The sequence below is a fragment of the Physcomitrium patens genome, chromosome 7 (genome assembly GCF_059467195.1).
Source record: "Physcomitrium patens ecotype Gransden chromosome 7, ASM5946719v1, whole genome shotgun sequence".
Taxonomy (NCBI): Eukaryota; Viridiplantae; Streptophyta; class Bryopsida; order Funariales; family Funariaceae; genus Physcomitrium; species Physcomitrium patens.
The window spans coordinates 2,323,091-2,347,981 of NC_143416.1; the positions used below are offsets into that span (position 1 = coordinate 2,323,091).

The following is a 24,891-nucleotide window of genomic DNA, read 5'->3' on the forward strand; positions in this document are numbered from 1 at the left end:
AAATATCACTATTTAAACTTTATTATCATCTTCAAGTTTATGAAGTATCACTTAATTATTGATGATTTGAAAAAGTCAAAAAGTGGTGTGGTATGGAGTAAAAAATGGAAGCAAGTTAAGGCAAGCAACTCAATTTTTTATATTTCATTTGCCCCACTTTTGATATTTGGATTTCAAAATCACCAACCTTGCAAGGTGAATGATTTGGTGAAGTATCAAGTGACATTTCAAAATATCACAGGATACTTTATGGGTGAAATATCACCCAAAAGCCTTAAATCTGAATCTCCTTATTCTAAAGAAGACAATGAGAAGCAAATTTGCTGCACTCTGTACTGTGATTAAGCCAAGTGTATCTGCAGTGCCCCATCCCAGCTCGTCTAGTCCCCCTTATATTGTTATATAATTCAAACTAGAAAGGGAGGAACGAACCACGAGGTAGGCCAGAGTTATCCACGTCGTCGTCGACTGTCTGCCCGGCGCGTCTGTTTGTCGGTCACCGAGAGTTCTTCGCATCGGACCAGCCTAGCGCTTCCGAGAATGGTCAAAAAGCGAAGGGAAGGGTGGGGGGGGGGGGATGGAGGCTCCGGGTCTCGATGACGACGGTGGCTGCTGGAGTTGGAGTGGAAAGCCGGCCTGAGCTTAACTTAGGTCTGTGACGTTAATGAATGCATTGAATCGTCGCTGCCATAAAGTATGGTGCGTACGTTGTTGCTACGGATCAATTGGAAACTCCGTTGCGTGCGTGAGTGAGAGTCTGCGAGATCTTGAGATCGGAATGATTGTTTGAGTGCGGTGGAAGTGTATCGCGAGATTTCGGTGCGAGGACGAGGTTGGAGAAAGATCGAGAAGGAGATGATCGGAGAGGTGGCGTAGTGAGGTTGTGAAGTAAGGTTGTGAAGGTTGAGACTGTAGCGTATGCGATGGAGGATCAGGGGGTTGCATTGCAGGTGGAGACGGCCGGGCAAGCCGTTTTGGCCGCCTTGAATTGGAACTCCTCCCCGGAAGCCAGGCAGCAGGCCCTCGCCTACCTTGAATCGGTGCGTCTCTCAATCGTGGTCTTGTCGATTGGATATCGTCGATGCAGGGATTTTAGGTCTTGTTGTTCTGATGAATGCATACCGGTGGTTATCGATTCTTTCAGCTCTTGTGGTCGAGATGTTCTCTGAATTGTGAGCTTAGAGTGTGAAAATTTTGAGGTGGAGGGCGGCATTGTATTCTACGTACGTCGCTTCTGTTTCCTGTGGTGTATTGTGGTGGTTTTACTGCAATCGATTATGATACGTTTTAGATATTCGCAACTTTCAGGAGTGGAGGTCATCTGGTCGGTTTCTAGTCATTGTAACAGTCGAGATATCTTCTTTTCGCGCAGGGTCGGAATCTTTGCATCGAGAATTCAATTCATGTTTTAGTCGTTCGCCAGAAGCTCACAGTGCGTTCGGGAAGGAACACATCCGCTCGATCTGGTAGTATTAGTTTGGAATTGTATAGTTTGTACCATTCATTTTGTTGTTGAAGCCGGGTGTGATCGCAGGTGGTTTCGTATTGTAAAGAAGTGCTGTATGTTTACATTCAAGTTTTATGTGATTGGAGAATCCGAGAGCATGACTTTGATTTGAAACATAATTTATGGATTTTCCTCTTGATTTGTGAGTGGATCTCAATCAGAAAGTGTCAACAGGTTTCATAACTCTCAATTTTCTGAAGCAACACCATGGATGCTAATCCTGTAATTTTGTACATTAGCTTGCATGTCATACTTCCTCGGAAATTTGTAGATATCAAGAGATTGAACAGGGCTATATTTGTTCATTCGTCATATTTATCATGCTAGAAATTGCGGTGTTTCTTTTCCCGACCATCAAGATCGATCATTAATGTTTGGATGTGTGTTATGGACGAGATTGATATAGGGTGCAAGTTGTAGAAATTAATGTTCGACCCCTCTTTTATTTTGTCTTGAGTAGAAGTCGACCTATCTTACAAACAGATCTGCCAATTTCATGGCAATTCGGTATCCTGTGACTGTATTTTGAAAAGCTAATTATTGTAAATGATGCCTAACATATTTCTACTCATGTTGCGGTGTGCAGTTGAAAGCAGGAGAAGTTCATGTGTTGGCTACTGTTGCGTTTGCTTTGGTCACGCCTGATCAGTCTTCTGAAGTCCGCCTCGTCGGTTTGAAGTTGCTCCAGGTAAATGGCAAACGCTTGTCTGCTTTCAATGCTGAGTTCTCTTGTTTAAGAAGTGAGTACACTATCTACGACACTCGTGCACAATATCCCGAAGGTTAGCTATTTAGAGTGTATTATTAAGCGTGTCTGCACAGCACATGGTCCGGATGCGTTGGGAGAATTTGAACGCTGACGAGAGACGACAAATGGCGGCAATGGCTGCGAAGTTGTTAGAAGAAAGTGCTAAGCCTAATGAACCGTGGGTCCTCAAGAGCCAAGTTGCGGCTCTCATGGCTGAGGTGAGTTATTTATTGAACAGTTTGTTATGCAATGCGTTTCTTGCGTCAAAACTTTGCTAGTTCTGGATGACGTTGAATTTCCCCAACATGGTTGTGAGAACTTTGAATGTTGATCTTATGAATTCCTTTCAGATATGTTAAAATCTTAAACGAGCTAATCTTTTGCGCAACTAGGTGTTTGGTATGTTCCCGTAGACGAAACATTCACACAGAATGCGCAATACATATAATTTTCCTTTCCTTGAACGGCGGAGGTGGTGTTCTGTTGCTAAGAGGCTTTTTTACTTTTTGCTCAGATAGCTCGAAGGGAGGGACCGTCACTGTGGAATGATATTCTTCCTGCGCTTTATACCCTCGGCAGCAGCAGTGCTCTTCATGTAATGTCTCTCAATTGCGTTGTTGGCGGTTTCGTCCGAGTTTATAAACATTTAATTTATGTTCATATTTTGTATATATTGCTTTAACAAGACAGAATTGCCTTCACAGTTGAGAGAGCAGTATTCTATCTAACTTAAAGTTTGGCAGGCAGAATTGGTTGCTACATTTTTTCGTTGGCTCCCCGAGGATGTCACCATCCATAATGAAGATTTGGATGGTACAAAGCAATCTTTTCACTTGTTTGCTGGCTCATCAGTGTTTGAGGAATCTCTAAGCGAAAGAAAATAGTTGTAGCCATCTACCATGTTCTTTTAAATTAAACTAGTAGTTATTTTTACTACCAGGAACGTTCCTCGCGAACGTCTTAGTTCAACTGCATTCTGACCGATGATGTGAGTAAGGGACAATTTTTACTGAGTTCCCTTCTTTCAAGCGCTTCATTCAATAGATGTTTAACAACGTCTGTTACCTTGCGTGTAGTGTTGAAAGAAGCATTCCGTGACCTACCCTTCATGTATGCTAATGTTCTCCTGCTTACATTAACTACAGGAGAGCGCCGAAGTCAATTGCTCCAGGGTCTCTCTCAGACATTGCCAGAAACGTTACCATTTCTTTATAAGGTCAGTAGTGATCGCACCCGAAAGTTTTTGCCAAACCTAGTTACGTTATGATACATTTGGCCACAAATTTTTAGTATGAAGCTGATATAGTCTTGGTAGCATTAAAGTTCCTGTGAATCAATGAGTGTATACTTGTTGCAACGTTTTAATGTTGAGTGTCATTATCTATCGACTTTTGGTTATCAAACTTCTCAATCCAGTTGGTACTTCAAGTTGTGTTTGTTAGTTTTTTACGTTTTAATTTTCTGTAATCCTCCTGTCCCGTTCGATTATAGATTTCGTATAACTTCTTCACAAAAGAGCCGTGATATCTTTCAGATGTTAGATCATCACTTTGGAGCAGCCATGGCAGCTGCGAAGCAGAATCAGATAGTGTCTGTGACACAACATGCCTCAGCCGTGACTGCAGCATTAAATGCTGTAGTTCCATATGCGGAGTGGGCTCCTGTGGTTTCACTCGCTAACTATGGCCTTGTTCAAGCGTAAGACAACCACTTGTTAGTTTTGCTTTCAACCTTGTCCTTCAGTACACTGTACCTTGTGTTGCAGCTATCATCGTAAACATGTGAACACTGTCTTCAGCGTTCGCCCACAATATGCTGTTAAAGTTTTCATCGATTAACAAAATGCTTATTGACAGAAGGGTTTGGTCATTTTAATTGAATTATGGATAGTGTTGACTATTTTTGTATCACCATTTAGTCTCCTGGAGTGTTGACGTTGGTTGCAGATGCGGCTTCTTACTGAGTGCTGCGGAATTCCGCCTAAGTGCTTGCGAGGTATTCAAGCTTCTGGCTGGAAGGTATGATGACCGTTGAATTCGATATGGATGCTTAGTGGTCGATATGTGATTGGCTATGTTTTCTTTCTATGTCTTTCTTCGGTTTCTTTTATTTTTGAACTGAACACCCCAGGAACCAACTTTTGATACGGTCCATATTGCAGGCGTAGACCACTTGATGAGTCAGTGGGAAATTACAATGTTGCTATGGAGGGTGTTTTTGACACTCTTTGCAATGTATCAAAAGCCTATTTCTCTGAGCTTAGTAAACGTGCAGCATCTGGTGAGGGTGAGGACGAAGATGTTGATCAATTCGGTGAATGTCTGTGTGAAGCGATGGTGGCTTTTGGCTTGCAGAATCTTCACTGCGTTGCTCGAAATAGTCCTAAAGTGACTGACTATCTTAACCAGGTCATCTGCGCTCACGTATACATCTATTAATCTGTTCGTTTGGTTGGGCTGATCATGTATCTTCGGGCATTCCTCAGAATACTAGCCCTGTCCTGTAAGGTGATTAATTGTGAAGCATTGAAAGCTGTTTTCATTATGTTCCCGTTGTTTGATTGGTTCGTTGATATCTTATATTTAATTGTTTATGCGTGCAGATGCTTTGTTTCCTTCAACACCCTAAGCTTGCTTTACATTCTCTTGCCTTACCCTTATGGACGGTACTCAGACTTCCAGAGTTAAAGTTGTTTATTTTATTTATCATATTTTGAGTTGTTTGTTGGTACTAAGGAGGAGAATAAAGATTACAAGGTGCTGATTTTTGTCATAGTTGAATTGGGTGTGAAAGTTACAATCCTTGACTTTGTGCATGAAATTTATTTTACTACTATTTCAATGCAGTGATTCAACTGAACTATTTTTATGAGCTTTTGTAGTGGGGTATCATTCATATGCCTCGCAAATGGGGGTTAGTGCTGAGGTTGTCGAACTGTTGTGAAAAAATGTTTTACTCAAATGACAGCAATTGTTTCTCATTCAGACTTTGCTACGGGAATCGTCCCTAGCCATGAGTACCACAGATCAACAAGGACTTACTGAAAAAGAAAAGGAAAAACGAAGTCATGCAGTTCATATCTCTCCCGACTTTTGTGCTGTGCTCTTAGATGTTGCATTCCAACGCCTGTTGATTAAAGATGGTGGAGATACCTCTGCTGAGGATGAGAGTGGGATCCAAGAATTTTCAAGTGCCAATGACTTCAGGCAGTTCCGGAGTCGACTTGTAGGAGACTTTGCCTTGAAGCTGTTTCCATTATCGTCTACTATTTCTATTTATCTTCTCCAATGCCATGGGAATTTGAGTTTGATTCCTATTCAGCAGTATTGGTTCAGTTCCAAGCTATTGAAACCCTAGTTAAGTTCACATTCTCACAATCCCTACTCACTGCACAAATTGCAGGTTGAGCTCGTTCGTCATGTTGCAGCTCAACAACCACGTCTAGCAACCTCCAAAGCTGCCGAGCGCCTCCAGATGACTATTAGTAGTTCAAATTACGAATCAGTCTCTAGTAAGGTATGGTTAAGAACCTAGCAGTTCAAGTTGGCTAGTGGTTCTATGGGGCAACACTCGTAATGGCTGAAGTTGTATGTCTGCGTGTTTGTGTTTGACATTCACTCGTTTGTTGTAGCGCAAAGTCACGTTGTACGATCACCAGTCTATCGGCAGTTATATAGTAGATGTTGATATACTGAGTGAATTGATTACTGTTCTGAACTATTTGTATTTGTCAGGAGCACAGTTGTATCTTTATGAAGTTAAAAACGTTTTGTGTTTTGTTCTGTAGGAAATTACGGCCCTTGAAACTACTCAAACGTACCTTGAGAATATTCTGAACGGAATTCAAGAGAAGACATTGGCCGCTGCCTTGGCAACCACTGCATCCTCAAACGAACTTAGAACCATTCTGGAGGGTAAAATTTTCCTGCAGTTGCTTGTTGCCATGCCATGTGGTTCGACTTTTTGCGTTAGTCGTTCTTCATATTTTGTTTCATTTGGTAAATCGTTTTCCTAAGTCGTATGAATGTTGTTGGTTTGTTCTTTCCAGATATTCTGCAACTACTGTTGTCAGTGAAATGGAATGGACCTGCATTAGTTGAGCTTCATACGCGTCATTTCGATGCCATGAGCCCTTACTTTAAGCATGCCTCAGCTGCCATTCCCCTTGTGGTGGGGAAGTTTTTCGATCTCTTGACATCTTTGCCTGTGTATAGGGTAAGTGCTTCTCTGCCTGCAAGGTTGTCTGTTGTTTGTGCATGATCTACAACAATAAGTTACTCCTGTTTCCTTGTTGTTAGTCCATGTCAGCATAGTCGCCTATGGAGATGTACAAAATGTTGTCTAAAGTATCTGTCACTCTACAGGAATATGGAGACACTGTGAAAGATACTATGAGAGCTCGACTGCAGGTGTGTACTTCTTTCCTGCGATTAGCGAGGGCAGGAGATGCAGCCATGTTGCCATACATGCAGGTATGTTTTCTGCTCAGCAGCAAGCTGATTGAAACAAACGTCTAGTTTCTTTGTTTGAATAATTTCCTCTAAGTTTGTCTTGCTTTTCATTATACCCTGTATTTATGGAATGAGCAGGGCATAGCTGAGACAATGACCACATTGCACCGAGAAGGGCGTATGGTTCGATCAGAGCTGAATCTTTTAGGCGAGTCATTATTGATTGTTGGATCAGCCGCAGGGTACATTCTTCACTTCTATTATAATATATTGTGTTGTGTCACACTCGATTTTTCAGTTTCACTAATCGTGCAACCTGGTAATATTAGACATCTTTGTTGTTACGGATTATTTTGCTTCTACATTTTTCTGTTTTCACTCTAAAGACCGTGTTAACTTCAATCATTGCGGCAGGGGTGAGCAGCAGTTACAGGTCTTAGGCTGGTTATTTGGGCCTATGCAGCAGCAATGGATCCAACCTGCCTGGCAAGATCAGTACTTGGCAAACCCTGCGAGTCTTGTTCGGCTTTTTACTGAAAATTCGAGCAATGATGATGCGCATGCGGAAATGTGGTCAATTTATCACACAGTAAATTTTTTTGAGCGAGCTCTTCGGAGGTGTGCCAACCCATCTGGAAAGACCTACAGTGGTTCATCAGCTACTGTTCACAATGTTGACATGGATGGTGCCGTTACGCCTGCCTCTAGTCATGCGATGATCCAGCATTTGACATGGATGGTGTCACCTCTTTTGAAGGTAATGAAAAAGAAAATTCTATAGATGATTAACCTCAAGCCCTATTGGATTGAAGGACAACAGAAAGCTTCTAAGGGTATTTGAATGGATTTAGACTTTCACGTAAGGTTGTTCATGCGCCATGTCCAGGACACTGAACATATTTCAATGAAATGATCGGAAAGCAAGTTCAACTAGTGTATAGTCAGGCATGACTTGCGTTTGTGCTCAACGTCTGTACAAGATGTGAACTAGGAACGAACCATTTTATTTATGTGTTTTCCTTGGGTGGCCATGCAGCTGCTGAGGTGCATTCATGCATTGTGGTCCCCATCAGTGGCATCAAGCTTACCTCCACAAGTGCAAGGAGCTTTAACTATGGCTGAAGCTGAGCAAGCCTCTCTCCTTGGGGAGTTAGCGACAACTCGGGGACCTGCTGGAGCCTCTTCAATGACCGACAAAGGGGTTGATGCTGGAAGCAGCATTGAACACAACAAAGTGAAAGAAATTAGGACGTGGATAAAAGGCATACGTGATGCTGGGTATGGCTTCTAATCATTCAGAGTTCTTAATGTATACTCGAGTAGACGGATTTCGTTTTCGTGTAAAGCAATTCTTGAAATTGATTGTCGTAAGCTCTGATCTGTCATATTCTTCTCTTACGGCTGAGTAAACATGGCGGTCTTCTAAATGAACTTGCTTACAGGTACAACATTTTGGGGCTTGCTGCAATCCGACTTGGAGAAGGATTTTTTGTGGACACCGATGGTCGGCCTGCAGCTATGGCAACTGCGTTACTTGAGAATATCGAACATATGGAACTTCACCACATTCGTCAGCTCCTTCATCTGGTTGTGATTCCAGTGGTGAAAGTATGCCCAGCTAATCTTTGGGATCCGTGGTTGAGGTTGCTCTTGCCTCCAATTCTCATCCATTGCCATCGTGTGCTGTCAATATCTTGGACAAGCCTAATCAAAGAAGGGGCATTGAATATCCCTAGCAATTGGTCTTTGAACACGGATGTTAGTAATCAAAGCTCTATGCAGCAAATACAATCAGAGGTGATGAAAGAGAAGCTTCTAAGGGATTTGACGAGAGAGACTTGTCAACTGCTCTCAACTGCAGCTTCGCCAACACACAACCGTGCGACTCAACAGGATGCATCCGAAGGGGATGGCGGAAGCATGGAGGTCGTAGGGACGCAGCAGTTGAACAAAATGAATAACTTAGTTTGGTGAGTAGCATTCGGTCGATATGCTGATTTCACACCTATCAGAAGTGAGTTTTAGAATTTATGTTCATGTTGCAACTTATTTCAACCCCTTTTAATTGGGAGCCGTTCTATGATTGATGATGAGTGATTTCTATGAAAAGTATGCTAAACCCCTTGTAAAATACTCAATGGAGCTTGGTCGATGTCATAGGTTTCTACTGCAGCTCAGGGAAGCCGCAACAGCCGCTCTTCATGTGGGGATCGATGCTTTGGAGTGGCCAGACAGTGAGTCTGTTCACAAGGCTTTTGTTTTCTGTGCAGCCGTTACAAATGTGGCAACCCTGTCCGGCGATTCTCAGTTGCAGGAGGTGGTTGCAAAGGACATGTTCAGTTCTGCTATTCGTGCGCTCATGTTGGAGAGCAACGCATCCGCTCAGTCTGAACTTGTAGGGCTTCTCCGCGATATCTACTTGCAAATTGGCTCTCGGCTCTCAACACCTCGTCAGGTACATTCTGTACAATTATCAGCTGTGAACTCATTTATAGCTTTTTATCCTGTAACTTGGGGCTTTAATATGTAGCCAGTTATTTTAGAAGACAGTTTTGTAGCACATTGGCTGATCTAGGGGTGTTGCACTGTGCTCGTAATTGGTGTTGTTATTGATCAATGAGTTCCTTTTCCTGGAGCTGGCCGGGAACGTGTCTTGTATTGGTGTATTTCATGCAATTTATCAATAGTTCTCAAATGCGAGGTTGACTTAAGCTCAAATTCTGCGTATACAGCGCTCGTATTCGTTCTTGAAACATGATCTAGCCAAAATTCAATCTTCCATTTTAATGTTCTAGACTTGGGATCAGAAGCGTCCATTTACATTGTGCAACAGGTGCTTTTGGCTCTCCCTTCGATCTCACCAGACAGCTTGTCTACCTTTGAAACTGCGTTGCATAAAACTGCAAGTGCCAAGGAGCAGCGCCAGCTTATCAAGTCATTTCTACTCTCTGCTGGAGGAGACCAGCTGAAGGCATTCATCCCTCAGAAAAATACTAACGTCATAACCAACGTTACAAGTAATAGTTTTCTTTTCTATTTATTCCAGAACTACTGTTGAAGTGTGTCAATTTTTACTAAGAAGCTTGGTGTCTGCAACACATTGCGAGGGGATCTCCTAATTAAGTTCCTCTTTCTGTGAGTAGATCCTGTTCCAAGACGTTTTTCTGAGCGGTCTTCCGATCATGACCGGGAAGAATTTGGCAACATCGGTTTGGCAGCTATCATCTGAATATGGAACACCCGTCTCAAGCATAAAACTCTATCTTTGACCCGACTGAAGCAACTAAATCTTGAACGACTGAAGCAACTATATCCTGAACGACTGAAGTGCATCAAAGACACATTTTGATGGACACGTGGAGTACGCTCTTCAAAAGTTTTAACTTCAGCCCCCAAGGCCTTCAGGAAATCGAGAAATTGACGAACAGCAATATCTAACTGTCTGCAACTTCGTAGAAGTGGCAATTCAAATATCTGTGCGTTCCATTTATGGTTACTGAACTAGGACTTGCTTAAATGCAGTTCCCAGTTGATATTCTTCGAATTCACAATTAGGTTTCTGTGACGTGTTTATTCGACCTGTGGTTACTAGGACCTGAATATGTAGATTCAAAGAAAGTTAGGCCCCAGTTTTCGCTAGCACTGCTTAATGCAATAGCCTACCTGACTTGAACAACAAATCTGTTCCATCTTATGATTGTTGATGTAAGAAATTAAAAATGTAACTCACTACTGCATTCGATTCTGTTGTAGCCATGAAATGCCGATTAGAAGAATCACTGTAGTGTTTCCATTATCTCCCCAAGGTGTAGGAGAGCATGGCTGGTGAACGGCAGTCGATACCAGGTCTTTGCCAGACATAGTCATCCTCATTTATTGTTCCCACCTTACACGATATATCTTGGCTATTGCAATAGATACATACTGAAAAAAAATAGTAATAAAACATTTAGTTGTTAATTTTTGTACTAAATTATATGAAATTTCTTTTAGAAATTAATTAAAGATTTATTATAATTGTTATAATTTAATTGATTTTTTTTTAGTTGATTTGATTAAAATTGTTATTATTTAATTGCTCAACTACAATAGATATTTTGAAATTTTAATAAATATTAATTAAATTATTAATTTTAATTGAGATAATTCACCATTTTTTGCTTCAATCGAACTGACAAAAGCTGCAAGATTGCAAAAATCCTCACTAATCCTAAATTTCAATTATCCTAGATTATAATCTATAAAAACTTTGACAACCTTCAATCTAATTGGTCTAATTTTGACCTTGGTTCACAACCAATCCTCTTTGGGTATCAATTCTTGATTTACAAGATAAGTTTTTTGTATGTGCATCACATAATTATCTTATTTTGCAAGCTACTAGCATGTGATTAACTTATTGATCGAGTTTTTAACCTACCATCAATTATTAAGACATATAAAGTCGAGGCAGTGTCTATGAAGCTTCTAAGAAGTTTTTCTAAAAAATATTATAAAATAAATATATTTTTACCTACTTCTACTTAATTATATAGATAAATATTAAAATAAATATATATATCTGTGATATTACTCCCCTTTCTAGAGACAAGTTCCTCAAGAAGCAGTCATCATATGTTGAGAAAATCTAAGATGCTACAAATTGTGTTTACTACATACTTTGAACTTTGTTTTCTTTGAAGATGGTTGATATGTCTTTTCAGCCATTAATAGTGTCTTATACTAGAATGGAAAGACCACCCTATTTTTTGATCATTGTTGAAGCCTTTGTAACTCTCTTCAAATAAAATATTTGGAACACTATTAGGAGTCGTTCCTATCTTTGTTAAAATCACAAAACATTGAGAGTCTCTTCCAAGATTATGATACCAAACACGTTGTATTTTACCATCTATTTGAGAAAAGATAAGTTGTTCTTAAAGATTTTCATCTTAATTACGTTGTCTTGAAGGTTGTGACAATTGTAATATCTTGTCTAATAAGTAAACAAGTGATAGCTCTTGAGTTGAATGTGCTGATTGTTGATTCTCAATCTCTTTAATATTACAAATATACAAAAGCTATAAAGAATGATAGAAAGTAAAATGTTATCTTTTTTGGCTCTCATTTCTTTTTTAGTAAAGATTTGCTATTCTTTATCTTCATTTTTATGGATGTTATTAATAAAAAGCCTCAACTTTCTTTATTGTATTTACAAGATTGTTTACTAGCTTTTATGTATATTCACTAATATCATATCCACGCTAATGAACAAGATATTTCAACCTATTTCAACTGTCCCTTAAATCTAAGACTTCTTCTACCTCAAACTCTTGGTTATTATCTACCTCTATAAGAAGTGGTGGTATTTGTCTTCTTTCCAAGATATTTATTATCTTATATGTTTCAAGAAGAGATACATGAAATACAAGATAGATCTTCATATACTTTAGTAGATATAATTGATAAGAAATTGGATTGACTTATTCACAAATATGAAAAGGTCCAAGCCTATAATAGTCTAATTTGTTACAAGGACAAAAGGTCTTGATATTATAAGGAAGTAATCATATGTTGAATTGTGGTTGATCCTTGCAATAGGCATGTACATTGATATTTTGTCATTCTTGAGCTTCCTTTAATTGAGCCTTCATTGTTGCATGTAATTCTAACAAATAATTTATCAAATCTTCTACCACAAGATTATCAACTTTTGAAAAATCAAAAATATCAAATCATGGATAAAAATCATAATTAAGAAAGAAAGGTATTTATTGAAGAAAAGAATGTATCAAATTATTGTATAAAAACTTTATCAATGGCAAAAGAGTTGTCTAATTATCTTGTTGATAATTGATGATACATCTCAAATATTATTTCAATACTTATTCATCCATTCTAATAGACCATGAGTTTGAGGATGAAAAGTCAAAGAAAGCTTTATATTCAACTTTAAAATCTTAAAAAGGATTCTTCAAAATCTTGATACAAATTGAATCTCCCTATTTGATATAATATCTTTATATAATCTATGATAGTAATAGATGTTGTCAAAAAAAAATTACCTATTTTTTAATTTGTGATAGATTTTATACATGGTATAAAATGTATTATTTTGATAAATCGATTTACTATCACAAATAAAAAATCATACAAACTTGAAATTGAAAGATCTGTGATAAAATCCATATAAACAAAAGATCATACTTATTCTAAAATAGATAATGGTTAGAAAAGTCCATAAGATCAATAATAAGGAATTTTGGATCTTGAACAAATATCACATGATTATACAAAGTCTTTAATTATCTTTTATATTTAATGCTACCAAAAATTTCTTAATATTAGCTTCAAAGTCTTATTATATCTAAAACGTCCCATTGTTGAAAAGTTATGATGAGCTTGAAGAATATGTAATTGTGCTTTGTCTTCTAGAATATATAATTGTTCCTCAAAATAAAATAAATTATTTTAAAATTTAAACTTGAAAGTATCACAAAACTTGAAAGAATTATTTTTGATATCAGAAACAAGAAGATCAAAGGAAATATTTGATTGAATTTGCTTAACAAAGGTTGAATCAATAGTCAATGTTCAATTTAATTGCTTGAAGATAAAAATGCTCTGCTTTCAAGAAAATCATTCTTTGTTGATCAAAAGCTACATTTTCTTCTTTTGATATAAAATAAGAATATTTCAAAAGGATGTTTGTCAAATCTTGTTGTTTTTCAAGTCAATAAGTGATCTTGAAATCAAATCTTGATAAAAACATACTCCAACAAGCTTGGCAACAATTCTAAATATGTGCCAATACGAAGTACTTGAGGTTTTTTTGATCTGTATATATGATGATTGGACTCAAGGCATCTTCTAGATAATGATGTCATTCTTGAAATGAATCCTCAATTATAAAGAGCTCTTTGTTGTAAATCTCATAATTATTCTCAGCTGCTAAAATTTTTTTGGAATAAAAAGCTATTGGATAGAGTTTTTATCTACTTCTATTTCTGATAATAGTGCACCTAAAGTAAAGTTTGATATATTTGTTCTAATGAAAAATGTCTTAGAAAAGTCAACATGATATAAGATTGATACAAAAGTAAATTCCTTCTTTAAAGCATTAAATGATGCTTTGATTTTTTTACTCCATTCAAATTTGTCTTTGCAAGTCAAACATATAGGTAGAGCTACAATTTAAGAAAAATTCTTAATGAAGATCCGATAGTAATTGGCAAGGCCCAAAAAGCATTGCATATCTTTTACTATTCTTAGAGTCTTTCAATTTATGAGTTTGAACTTTCTTTGGATCTATTATTAGTCTTTTGTTGGAAATGATGTATCCTAGGAAGTCAACTTGAGTAGTGTAGAATTCACACTATTCTAATTTGGCATATAATCTTGCATCTTTAAATTTTTATAATACATGAAAAACATAAACTTCATATTCTTCTATATTTTTAGAATAGATTAAGATGTCATTCAAATAATAGATCAAAAAATTATCAAAAAATTCACAAAAAAATCATTCATTAGATGTTTAAAAAGCAACTGTGCATTTGTGAGTCTAAAATGCATGACATTATATTCAAAATGTCCATACTTGATTCAAAACATAATTTTTCAAACATCTCTTTTTTTAATGTATATCAGATTATAAGCTCCTTATAGATCTATTTTTATATAGATCTTTACTTGATCAATTAATCAAAAATAAAAGATATTTATTCTTGATGGCAATTTTGTTAAGTCTTTGTTAGTCCATGCATATCTATAGAGATTAATTATTTTTCTTCACAAATAAAATAAGAACTATTCCTAAAGATTTTGAATGGCATATGAAGTTTTTAGATAAGTTTTCATCAATGTATTTTTTTAATGCAGCCAATTCATTCTGAAATAGGCAGTAGATGGATCTAAATGGTGATTAAGCTCTTTCTTACAAATCAATTGAATAATCATAAGGTCAATGCTTTAGAAGAATATCCATATTTTTTTTTTTCAAAAAAATCTTGAAAACCTTTATATTGATTAGGAATATCACTTGACATGTTTTCACTATAAAAAATAAACATAGTATATATAGCAAAAGATAATCTTCCTTTTGTAGCATGCATAAAAGCTCTTGTTCCTATTAATAAGAATTTGAATATACTAGGCATATATATTTTTACTTCACTAAAAAATTTTTGGTTCAAACTACAAAAAAAATCAAGGTTACAAGAAATCCAATTTATATAAAGATTATATTTTTCAAACCAAGATAATCCAAAAATAACCAAATCAGACAAAAATCTTATTATATTAAATATTATTATATTATTATGATCTTTAATTGCTACATCTAAAAGAAATTTTTTATAAATAATATCTCTAGAAGACAACAAATGACCATCTATGACTTCTATATGTAGAGATCTAGTTTTTTTGATTAATAATATCTTTTATTTTTTGACAAATTCTTTATCTATAAAACAAATTGAGGCTCCTAAATCTAACAAAGCTAGGACTATGTGATTTTTTGGTCCTAAATAAAATTCTATTATAAAAAAAGGTGATAGATTTGAGAAAAGAATAGGATCTTTATTAAGAGTTACACAAGATTCTAACTATATAGTTCCTATTATAGCTAGAAAAGCTCATTTTTTGATACATTCTTTTCTTTGGCAATCATACTCTTCATTATGTAATTATATTTTTTCTTTGAATAATATTGAGCAATGTATTTAGCTTCTCCACAAAATAAGCATAAATCTTTTTGACACCATCAAATCTTTTTCTAATTTGTGAAAAGTTTAAAATATACCATATCAATTTGCATTGGTTCTAGCCTTAATAAATAAGTTTCTAAAAATTTGGAAGTTGTTGTCATTACTTGACTCAATCCTCTCTATCCAAGTTTTTATTCTTAACTTCTTTCAAATCATTAATTATTGCATAGAATGGCTAAAGTAATAAATTATTCTAAAGATTTTACTTTTGGCATTGTTAATAAAAAAATCTTTAATATTATCCTTCAAATCATATTAAAATTGATTAATAAAGATTTTTTCATTCTAATTCACATCACAAGCAAGGTTTTTAAATTCAACAACATATATAGTGGTTGATTATGATTCTTGTTCTAAAGATAAGAGCTTGGTCTTTGTTATTCTTTTTTGATCACTTTCTCCAAATGTGGCCATAAACACTTCTAGGAATAAATTCAAATCATAAAAGAGTCATAAATCCTTTTCTATCAAAGGTGCAAACCAAAAGAAAGCACTTCTAGATAGAAATGCGCATATGAATCCAACTTGAGTAAATCTATCAAGATATTAGAAAAGATGAAACTTTAGATAGAGCTTGACTTATTGCAAAAATCCTTAAAATTTTGATCTTATTCTAATAAACTTCTTAGGCATACTAATCTTTATCCTTATCTTACTTGTAGAAGCAAAATTTCCTAGATTTAATTGTGAGATTAATTTATTTGTTTTTTTCAATTGTACAACTTCTTGAAATAGCTTCTCAACTTCTTCTATAGATATAAGATTAGTATTTCTATGATTGGTACTCGTGATGCATGAAATTTCTATCCTAAGAGTGTTGATAAGTTCTTAAAGATCACTATTAGTTGCAAATATATTTTCACTTCTGCCAAGTTTAATATCCATGATTTTTCATTCTATTTTAAATAACTTAATAAATCTACAAGTCAAATAAAAAAAGGGTAATTTTCAATCTATAATATTAAATAAAAATTCCAACAAAGAAGGATAATCTACTCTCTTTAAGAAAAAAATTAGTATTAGAAAATTAAATTGTTTATTTAAAAGAAGATAGTCAATAATAGAAATAATAAAAATAGAATAATCCATTCACTTTTAAAACAAGATAAGAACAATGAATTAGGGCTCTTATCAAATTGTCAAGGATGTGAATCTCAAAAAAAATAAATATTCAATATACTCTTATGTTATTGAAAAAGACAAAAAAAATTCTTAAAGATAGTAATATATTAAACTAGAATAGCTATTGCCAAAGATAAGAAGATTAGAGAGACTTGAAACAAGACTAAGGACTAGAAAAGCATTGACAAGAATAAAGAAGGTTTTAGTCTTACCTCCATATATACTCTTAACTAAGAGCTACTTGACAATGTCCTATAGGACCTCAAAAATGTGTTGACTTTGCAAGATATGTATCAAAACTTGCAAGGCAAGTTTTTTATATAAATGCCACATAATTAACTTATTTCTTAAGCTACCAATATGTGATTAACTTGTTGACTAAGCTTCTAACCTACCATCAACTACAAATACATATAAAATCAAAGCAGCATCTATAAAGCTTCTAAGAAGCTTTTCTAAAAAATATTATAAAATAAATTTGCTTTTATCTATTTTTATTTAATCATATAGGTAAATATTAAAATAAATATGTATATCCATGACATCTTCTTTTTCAAATCTACTAATCTTATATATTTTAAGTACTAAAGTTGAATTTTGTATTCTTTCTTTCTACATTTGTAGTTTAAGATTTTGATATTGTATTTATTACATAGTATTCATATGTGCCTTCAAGATTTGTATTAATGATTTAGAAAATTTTACTGTAAGATCCAAATTGCATTTCCTTAGATTGAATGTATTTATAATGATGGGTAAGATTAAGAGGTAAGTTATGGATTCTAGATTAGAATATGTGAGATCTGATCTATCAACTCCAAATTTACCACATTGCATCAAGAAAAAAAATGTTAAGTGATAGAATTTGGAGCCAACTCCAAATCTATTACAATATCATAAACTAACAAGATAGGTATGTCTTTACTAATTGATTCCATGCTACTACCTTCTTTTTTGGAGAATTTCCAATTGCATTGTTTTTACCTTGTTCAACTTCTTATATTGATTGTATGTATGTTTTTTTTGGACCTGTGTGATTTTCTATTATTATTCAGAGAAGTAAAAAGATACCAATTGAGCTAAAATATTTGATAATATTGTTTACTATAAAAGCATGTTTCAAATTCAAGGACATTTAATATGCAAAAGTTTATTTTTTTATAATTTAATTTAGGTTTTTGGCAATATAATAATCTTGATATTCTTTGAAATATTTCTTGAATGGTCCAAATACACATGTATCTAGAAGCTGTATTGCATGTAATATATAAGATGATATGATTAGAATGTCTAATCTTGTATTTTATGTTAGTCTTTCTACTTTAATAGTAATATAGCTTGCATGTTTGTCAAGGATTAATAGATGTCTTTAAATAAGAAAAATGTCACTTAGTTATCTTATGCTCTTAATAAAATAAAAAATCCATGCAAAAAATAAATAACTTGTTATCTAAGCCTTAAGTTGCATTGCTATGGTCACATCTAGCTTGCAATGCTCTATGTAGTTTTGCTGAAAATGTTTTCTTTTAAAAATGTAAAAAGATAATAAGTCAAATCTTGCTGCATTGATATAAATCAATACTTATAGTCATTCTCTTTGATCTAAAATGATAGAATGTATTTGATAAGATTCTCTTTGAATTATTACAAGCACATTACTATTTTTTCTTGTTTATACATTAAACTTATTACAATTCTACATCCTTTCTAAAGGATATCCATACAATATATATAATCCACTTAGATTATCATAGAAGCTCTATACATTTTTTTGCATAATATGTTTGTTTTAAAAGATGCAAGAGCTTATGCTACTCACACCATGAGCTCCAAGTGTTAGTTTTTAAACCAACTTAATCATCTATTATCAAAGATTTTATTTTTGGATAAAAAGCTTTGGATCTTAATTATTTCAAAAACCTTTATTTTTAAAGTTTTAGGCAAGAGAATTAGATCCCTATTACTTATGGCTAAAATGTACTTCACAAGCTTATTTTTTTCTTCTATTGTTAGCACCTTTTAAATTCGTTTTTTAAAATAAAAGATGTCATTCCATAATATCACTTCCTAAAAGTTGTATATGGAATATCATGGTTTATTGATATTTTTTTGATGCTTCCATGCTCTTCATATTTTGCTAATGCTCCTCTTATTTGCTCATCATTCTATAAAGAATTATTTTTTACATTGATAATATTGATCAATCATTTTTTTGATAGTGGTAGTTGCAAATGTTGGTTATTGACATGTTGTAAAGTTGTTTGAATGCTCGTGATATTCTCCACATCAAGATTCTTGAAGAACAACATCCTACTCTCTATTCTCATTCTTTTCTTATCCATAATTCCATTTGAGCTATCCCTTTCAATGCCTTGACAGCCTCTTCTCTGTCTTTTCTTAGTCACATTGCTCCAACTTCTTTCACCAACTTCGCCACTCCTAAAAATTCTCTTAGTTGTAAATGTAAAATTTTAAGAGCTTTATAATTATCAACTTGAGTCTCAATAGGACAATTTGACTCTTTTACACTATTATATTAATCATCTTTGCTAGTATTGGAATTGATTTCTAATGGCTCACTTTGACTTAGCAATTCATTACATGCTCTTGCCATAATGTTGATTTCAACCTATCCATGATACTCTAGATTAGGATCATAAAAAAAATAAAAAATAAAAAAATTATGCATTAAAAAATATACATATATAAAATAAATATAATAATTAGGTATTAAATAAGTAAATTCTATTGAAATAAATTAGTTTACACCTGTTTGATAAGATTTGTTACATGATACTATATTCCATGATAATATATATTTTTATTAGATTAGAATTTTTTAGAATTAAATTTAAAAAGATATAAAATATTTTTATTTTTATTTTTTAGATATTTTTTATTAGAAAAAAAATCCAAATATTATTATTTAAATAAAGTAATTTAAAACTTAATTTATTTAAATTTATAATTTATTTATTATATATATATATATATATATATATATATATATATATATATATATATATATATATATATATATATATATATATATATATATATATATATATATATATATATATATACATGCATTTAGATATTATAATTTAATCATTATTACTTCTTTAGATATTTTATTCTTATTTAATAAAGCTTATAAATTATTTTATGTATTTTTTAAAATTAGTCTTTTTTCTATTTTTTTCTTTTGTTTATTAACAATCTTAAGACATTACAAAGATGAAATTATTAAAATACAAAAATATTTTGAAAATCAACTTAATAAATTAATATTAACAAGTGAATAATGAAATATCTCAAATAAATATAAAAAATGATGAAAAAAATTATTAAAAAATCCTAATTTTTTAAATATTAGAAATAAGTGTTAATTGATTATTTATTTTATTAATTTAATTTTGATTTTTATTGTGATTGTGAAGAGCTTCAAGGTCAATTTAGATGATGTGAGATATATTAATAGAATATTATACTTATTATAGTATGTTATTTTTATCTTATTGCATAAATGTACACTTTTATAATAGAATTGAAGATTTAGAAGTCATAAGTTGTACATCTTCGTGTTGAATGAAAAATCACGTTGATATTGTAAAAAAAAAAAATCCTTTTGCATGTTTATTTTTTGGTTATGTCAAGTAAAAGAGACATGTGGAAAAGTAGATGATTGCATTGACATGTATTAAAAGCATTTATTATTTTGGATTGTGATATAAATTATAAATTGATATAAAAAGAAAAAAAAAACTAAAAATATAATTATTTATATAATATCAAAAATTTATAGAATAAAGATTATTCTAGTATCATTTGAATTCAATAATAATCTATATTTGTTTTGTACATAGGTCTTATATTAATTAAAGAATGTTTAAAGAATTTTACTAAAAGAAGTTTTAGAAATATAAAGAGATGTTAGAATTATTAATTAATTACCTTGAGAGGTATAAATATTGGTCATAATTTTTCACGCCTTCAAACGTAGAATGGATGGTTTTCAAGTTCTTACAATTATGAAAACTAAATACTTAAAGAGATGTGAGGTTGTCAAATCCTTTAGACACCTCTCTCAAGTGCAAGCAACCATCTAATTATAATACTTGTAAAGAAACCACAACATCAAATGCATCATCATTAAACTTCATTTTCTTATAATCTTAAAAATTTAAATATTCCAATGATGATAGTATCTTCAAACCCTATGGCATGTCTTTTAAATTTTTAGATACACCAAATCATAACTTCTTTAAATTTATTATGCCCTCAAACATAGCATAGATGGTTTTTCAAGTACTTGCAATTTTGAAAACTAAGTTCTTAAAGAGATGTAAGGTTGTTAAATCTTTTAGATACCTCCTTTAAATTTAAGCAATTATTGAAGTATAGTATTTTTAAAGAAACAAAAGCATCAAATGCATCATTACCAAAATTTATTTTCTTAAAATGTTGAACATCTGAATACTCTAATATTGATAGTGTCTTCAAACCTAATGGCATGTCTTCTAAATTCTCACATCTATCAAGCCATAACTTCTTCAATATAGCTGTAATTGTTTTAAGGCCTAACCATATTGTGACAAAAACATTCATAAAATGGCTTTGATACAAAATGGCTTCAATATCATTTCTAAAGATTGATATAAAAAGATCTATAAAAAATTCTACTCCAATTGTTGTTCCATTTTCAAAATTCCTAATGCAACTCTATCATTGTATAATGTACTTAATTGGCTTGTAATCTTTTGAGCAAGTCAAAAAAAAATTGTTGACTTTTTCTTAGATATTCATATAATTGGTCTTCATCATCCTTAACTTCATTCCAATTATATGGATCAAACTATTTTTTTGTAAGATCTAATTTTTCACATAATTCTTTTTTTGAGCTAATTTCATAAATCATGTCATGAAACCATTTTAATTCCAATAGCAATTTTTCAAAAGTCTCTTTTGTTTTTCTTTGCATCAACACAACTTCTTGCCAAGTTTCAAAACAACTTTTAACCAACATCATTACTTCATAAAACAATTTGTGACAAATCTTCCAATAATGATTTGTACTTCTTACAAAGCTTTTTGTAAATTAACCAACAAGTTAATGCATTGATTTGGATTGAAGCAATCATCAACTACATCATGGATGTCTTCAACCTCTAATTCCAATAACTTCATCTTCAACGATAGATCCCTGATCTTGGAGAAAGTTGCACAAATATTTGCCTACATCATATACAACAGGTCAACCATCATTGTCCAAACACATCATTTTCCAAACACTCTTCAATCTAATTCAAAATGTTATGATATAGGATACTTCAAGCCCACATTTTCCTCAACGTGAAAACGACAAAATGGTGAGTTATCAGATACAAGAATCATATTCTAAACTCAACAATGACCTCACGACCATCCCATGTTGTTACATGTGTTGTACGAAGTAAGATTTAACCGTTCAAGTTATCTGCTTCACAAACAGATATTCTTCAAGATCCCTTCATCAAACCTACTTCCTAGACAAATTTTGTATTTCACAGCCCGGTGAACAATCTTCGGCAGTTTTAGGTACCAGCATTAGTACCACACTTTCAAAAACAACGGACCAAGTCACTCATCGACGATAAATAAAATGATGCTTACTTATACTTGTGAAACCAATTGATACTAACTGCCGACAGGAACACGGAAATTAGCAACCTAAGCTGCCGTTTACGAATGAATCAGAATTGACAACGATTTCAGTCCTAGAATACAGTGATGCTAAAAAGACAGAGCCGGACATGTGAGACAAAGTCATCGTTGCGGAAATCATCAATCATGTGAGGTCAAAATTTTGTCACGAAACAGCAACAAACTGATCCCTATGCCAAATGAGCCAACCAACGTTTCAAGACAACCCAGCTACCGAATTCCTGTAAATAATGATATTTAACACCACAGTTCCTACGAACACATCCCAAGGTCATGGTCAAGAATCATCACCTCTTGTGACTACCAACTACCTGTGTACAACTTAATCCCTTCATGCAATTCTGCCTGAAAATCAGGAACATAGTTGCAGTGCACCCAAGTACCCCGCCACAAACGACGTCAACGAAACCTTTTCGAGAAAACCACGGCAATCGTAGAGGTCTCCTTAAGCTGCAAAGAGCGTTGCGTACCGACCCTCCACCACTGCTATACCCAAGCCTAGTTACTTGCTCCCAAACTACGGAACTCTCGACTCAGCACAATGTAGTCCACGAACTCACACCACACCAGCCACAGATTCATCTTCGGATGTGTGGAAAGGTTCTAGACACCGTAACATGAAAAACGATCAACCGCTACAACCTACTAAACTGTCTTCTTAGTTCTGAAGAAAACAGCCAAGAAGTGCTGTTACCGAGACCTGCTGAGAACAGAGATGATCACGCAAACCGGCAGCCTACAATCAATTTACACGGTGCAAAAGCTACACAAAAAGCACCAACACTACCGCCAACTACCCGAACTAGATTTTGTCGACTACTGCCACCAAAACAATTGATAAGGCATGAAGGTAACCCACACATGTGCCATCTCTGAGATCTTCAACAGCAGCACCTACGCCACGATCGGTGGACCCCGAAATAACCACCTAGCCGCAACTCCTTACCGGAAGACGATGGTCCCGTCTCAGAAACAAAGCAGAGCAGCAACTCCGTCCGCAAGTCTGAATATTGGCCCCAAAGAACTTGAGGTCGCAAGAGTAGAAAAGAACACTAATTAGCGACCTCGAAACAATTAACAATGTTTTAGTTGAATATAGCAAGGAGATGAAAATAGTAAGTAGAATAATTTTATAAATTAATGTGTGTTAAAATAGATTTTTTAGACTATTTGATTTTTTTAAACTAATATAAAATTTAAATAAATTAATTAAAATAAAGACAACACTTTCTAGAAGATTAATAACTTTAAAATAAAATCTTCACCTCAGCAAAACAAAGTAAATTTATTTTTGTCAATTTTATCTAAAAAGTTGTTACAGCTTCATGATTCTTTTGTTAAATAACCAGCACATGTATCAGATTAAATCTAAGAAGTAAAGATATTAGCTGATATTGAAACCAAGCCTATTCAAAAGGTGCTTTAAGTTGATTGAAGTTGACGCCATTTAAATTACACCTTGACATTTTAATTAAAGCAACATATGTTAAGTCAAAAGATCACCTATAAAAGCAGCACTTCTTAAGAATGAATAGTAAGTTTCATTTAAACAGTCTATTCTAGATCCATATAGTCAGAAATGTTTATTTATTGAACAGGCTTAAAATTAATATACAATAAGTACAGCACTACCACTTTTAATAACAAAATATTTTGATTAGTGGCAATCAAATGGATCAGCTCAAGAATTAAAAATAAAATAAAATAAATTGCAACATTTGCAAATGTCAAAGAATATACACTCCATTATGCATATACAAGTAAAATGTATTTATTCACATAATCAAACATTTACTTGCAAAATTCATTGATGGTACCATGAGAACCTGCTTGAGCATACTATGTATTTGCAAAAATGTCCAAAACTAAAACATGCATCTCGACTTTTCATACATGTCCATCAACAACAAAGTCATGCAGAATTTGGTGAAATTTTGTCTATTCAATACAAGCAAGAAAAACTTGCTCCAAAAATTGCTTAAATTGCTCAATGAATAGAAATTCCTACAAACCAACATCTGTCCCTTCTTTGGCATAATTCCAAATATCATTATTGTTGTTTGAGGCAGTAACTTCTTTCATCTCCCCATATCCTCTCTCAGGTCAGAGACCATTGAATCTTTGGCCATTGTGACATAGTTCAAGGTTTGTAAGCATGGATTCACAATACCAGACATGCATGACTTAAGAGCAAGGAATTGTTTGTGAAGAAACTGGATAGAATTGAATCAAAAGATCTGTAGTGTATAACAATCTTTATTTACATCAACAGAATTGGGTCAAAAGCTCTGTTTTCTATAATGATCTTTATTTATATAAAAAATTACTTAAACATTAGATCCTCAAAGAGATGAATCACATCAATAAATAAGATTTTCTCTTATTATTGTAGAGACAATATTGACATCTTTTATAATATCACATATTAGGCTAAAGGTGTTTAAGGTGAAGATATCATTATGTTATCAAGATAAAAGTAAGAAAAGACATAAAGAGACTTTTGACATCAAATTTAATGTTGCTACTATGGTGTATCAAGAACTAATATTTTTAGTTACAATATTGGATCAAATTGAGTTTAATGCAGCCTCTATGAATTTCAAAAATTAAAAT

General features: G+C 33.5%; 1 protein-coding gene across 6 annotated transcripts; it reads left to right on the forward strand.

The window, feature by feature from the left end:
- Positions 1-624: 624 nt before the first annotated feature.
- On the forward strand, positions 625-10,443 carry LOC112285037 (protein HASTY 1). Of its 6 annotated transcripts, none has more exons than XR_012217926.2 (22): positions 625-1,040; positions 2,094-2,195; positions 2,330-2,473; positions 2,770-2,850; positions 2,999-3,068; positions 3,401-3,471; positions 3,790-3,953; positions 4,202-4,273; positions 4,417-4,663; positions 4,858-4,920; positions 5,241-5,480; positions 5,658-5,771; positions 6,043-6,169; positions 6,304-6,470; positions 6,620-6,727; positions 6,845-6,948; positions 7,121-7,463; positions 7,743-7,984; positions 8,149-8,676; positions 8,977-9,161; positions 9,540-9,723; positions 9,850-10,443. XR_012217926.2 is itself a non-coding variant. In XM_024525502.3 (22 exons), exons 1-22 carry the CDS (start codon positions 924-926, stop codon positions 9,933-9,935), a joined length of 3,669 nt encoding a protein of 1,222 aa, XP_024381270.1. In that variant the 5' UTR covers positions 625-923; the 3' UTR covers positions 9,936-10,443. The 6 variants fall into 6 exon arrangements, 4 of the variants coding, with proteins under 4 accessions (XP_024381270.1, XP_024381271.1, XP_073391515.1 ...); XM_024525502.3 differs by having other exon boundaries at positions 8,867-9,161; XM_024525503.3 differs by having other exon boundaries at positions 8,867-9,161; positions 9,571-9,723.
- Positions 10,444-24,891: the final 14,448 nt, after the last annotated feature.

Excerpts from the sequence above, each read along its gene's own strand:
- LOC112285037 (XM_024525502.3), top strand. The coding sequence starts at position 924 with ATGGAGGATCAGGGGGTTGCATTGCAGGTGGAGACGGCCGGGCAAGCC. Across the intron at positions 2,196-2,329 it reads TCGGTTTGAAGTTGCTCCAG|CACATGGTCCGGATGCGTTG; the intron begins GTAAATGGCAAA and ends GTGTCTGCACAG. Across the intron at positions 6,170-6,303 it reads ACTTAGAACCATTCTGGAGG|ATATTCTGCAACTACTGTTG; the intron begins GTAAAATTTTCC and ends TGTTCTTTCCAG.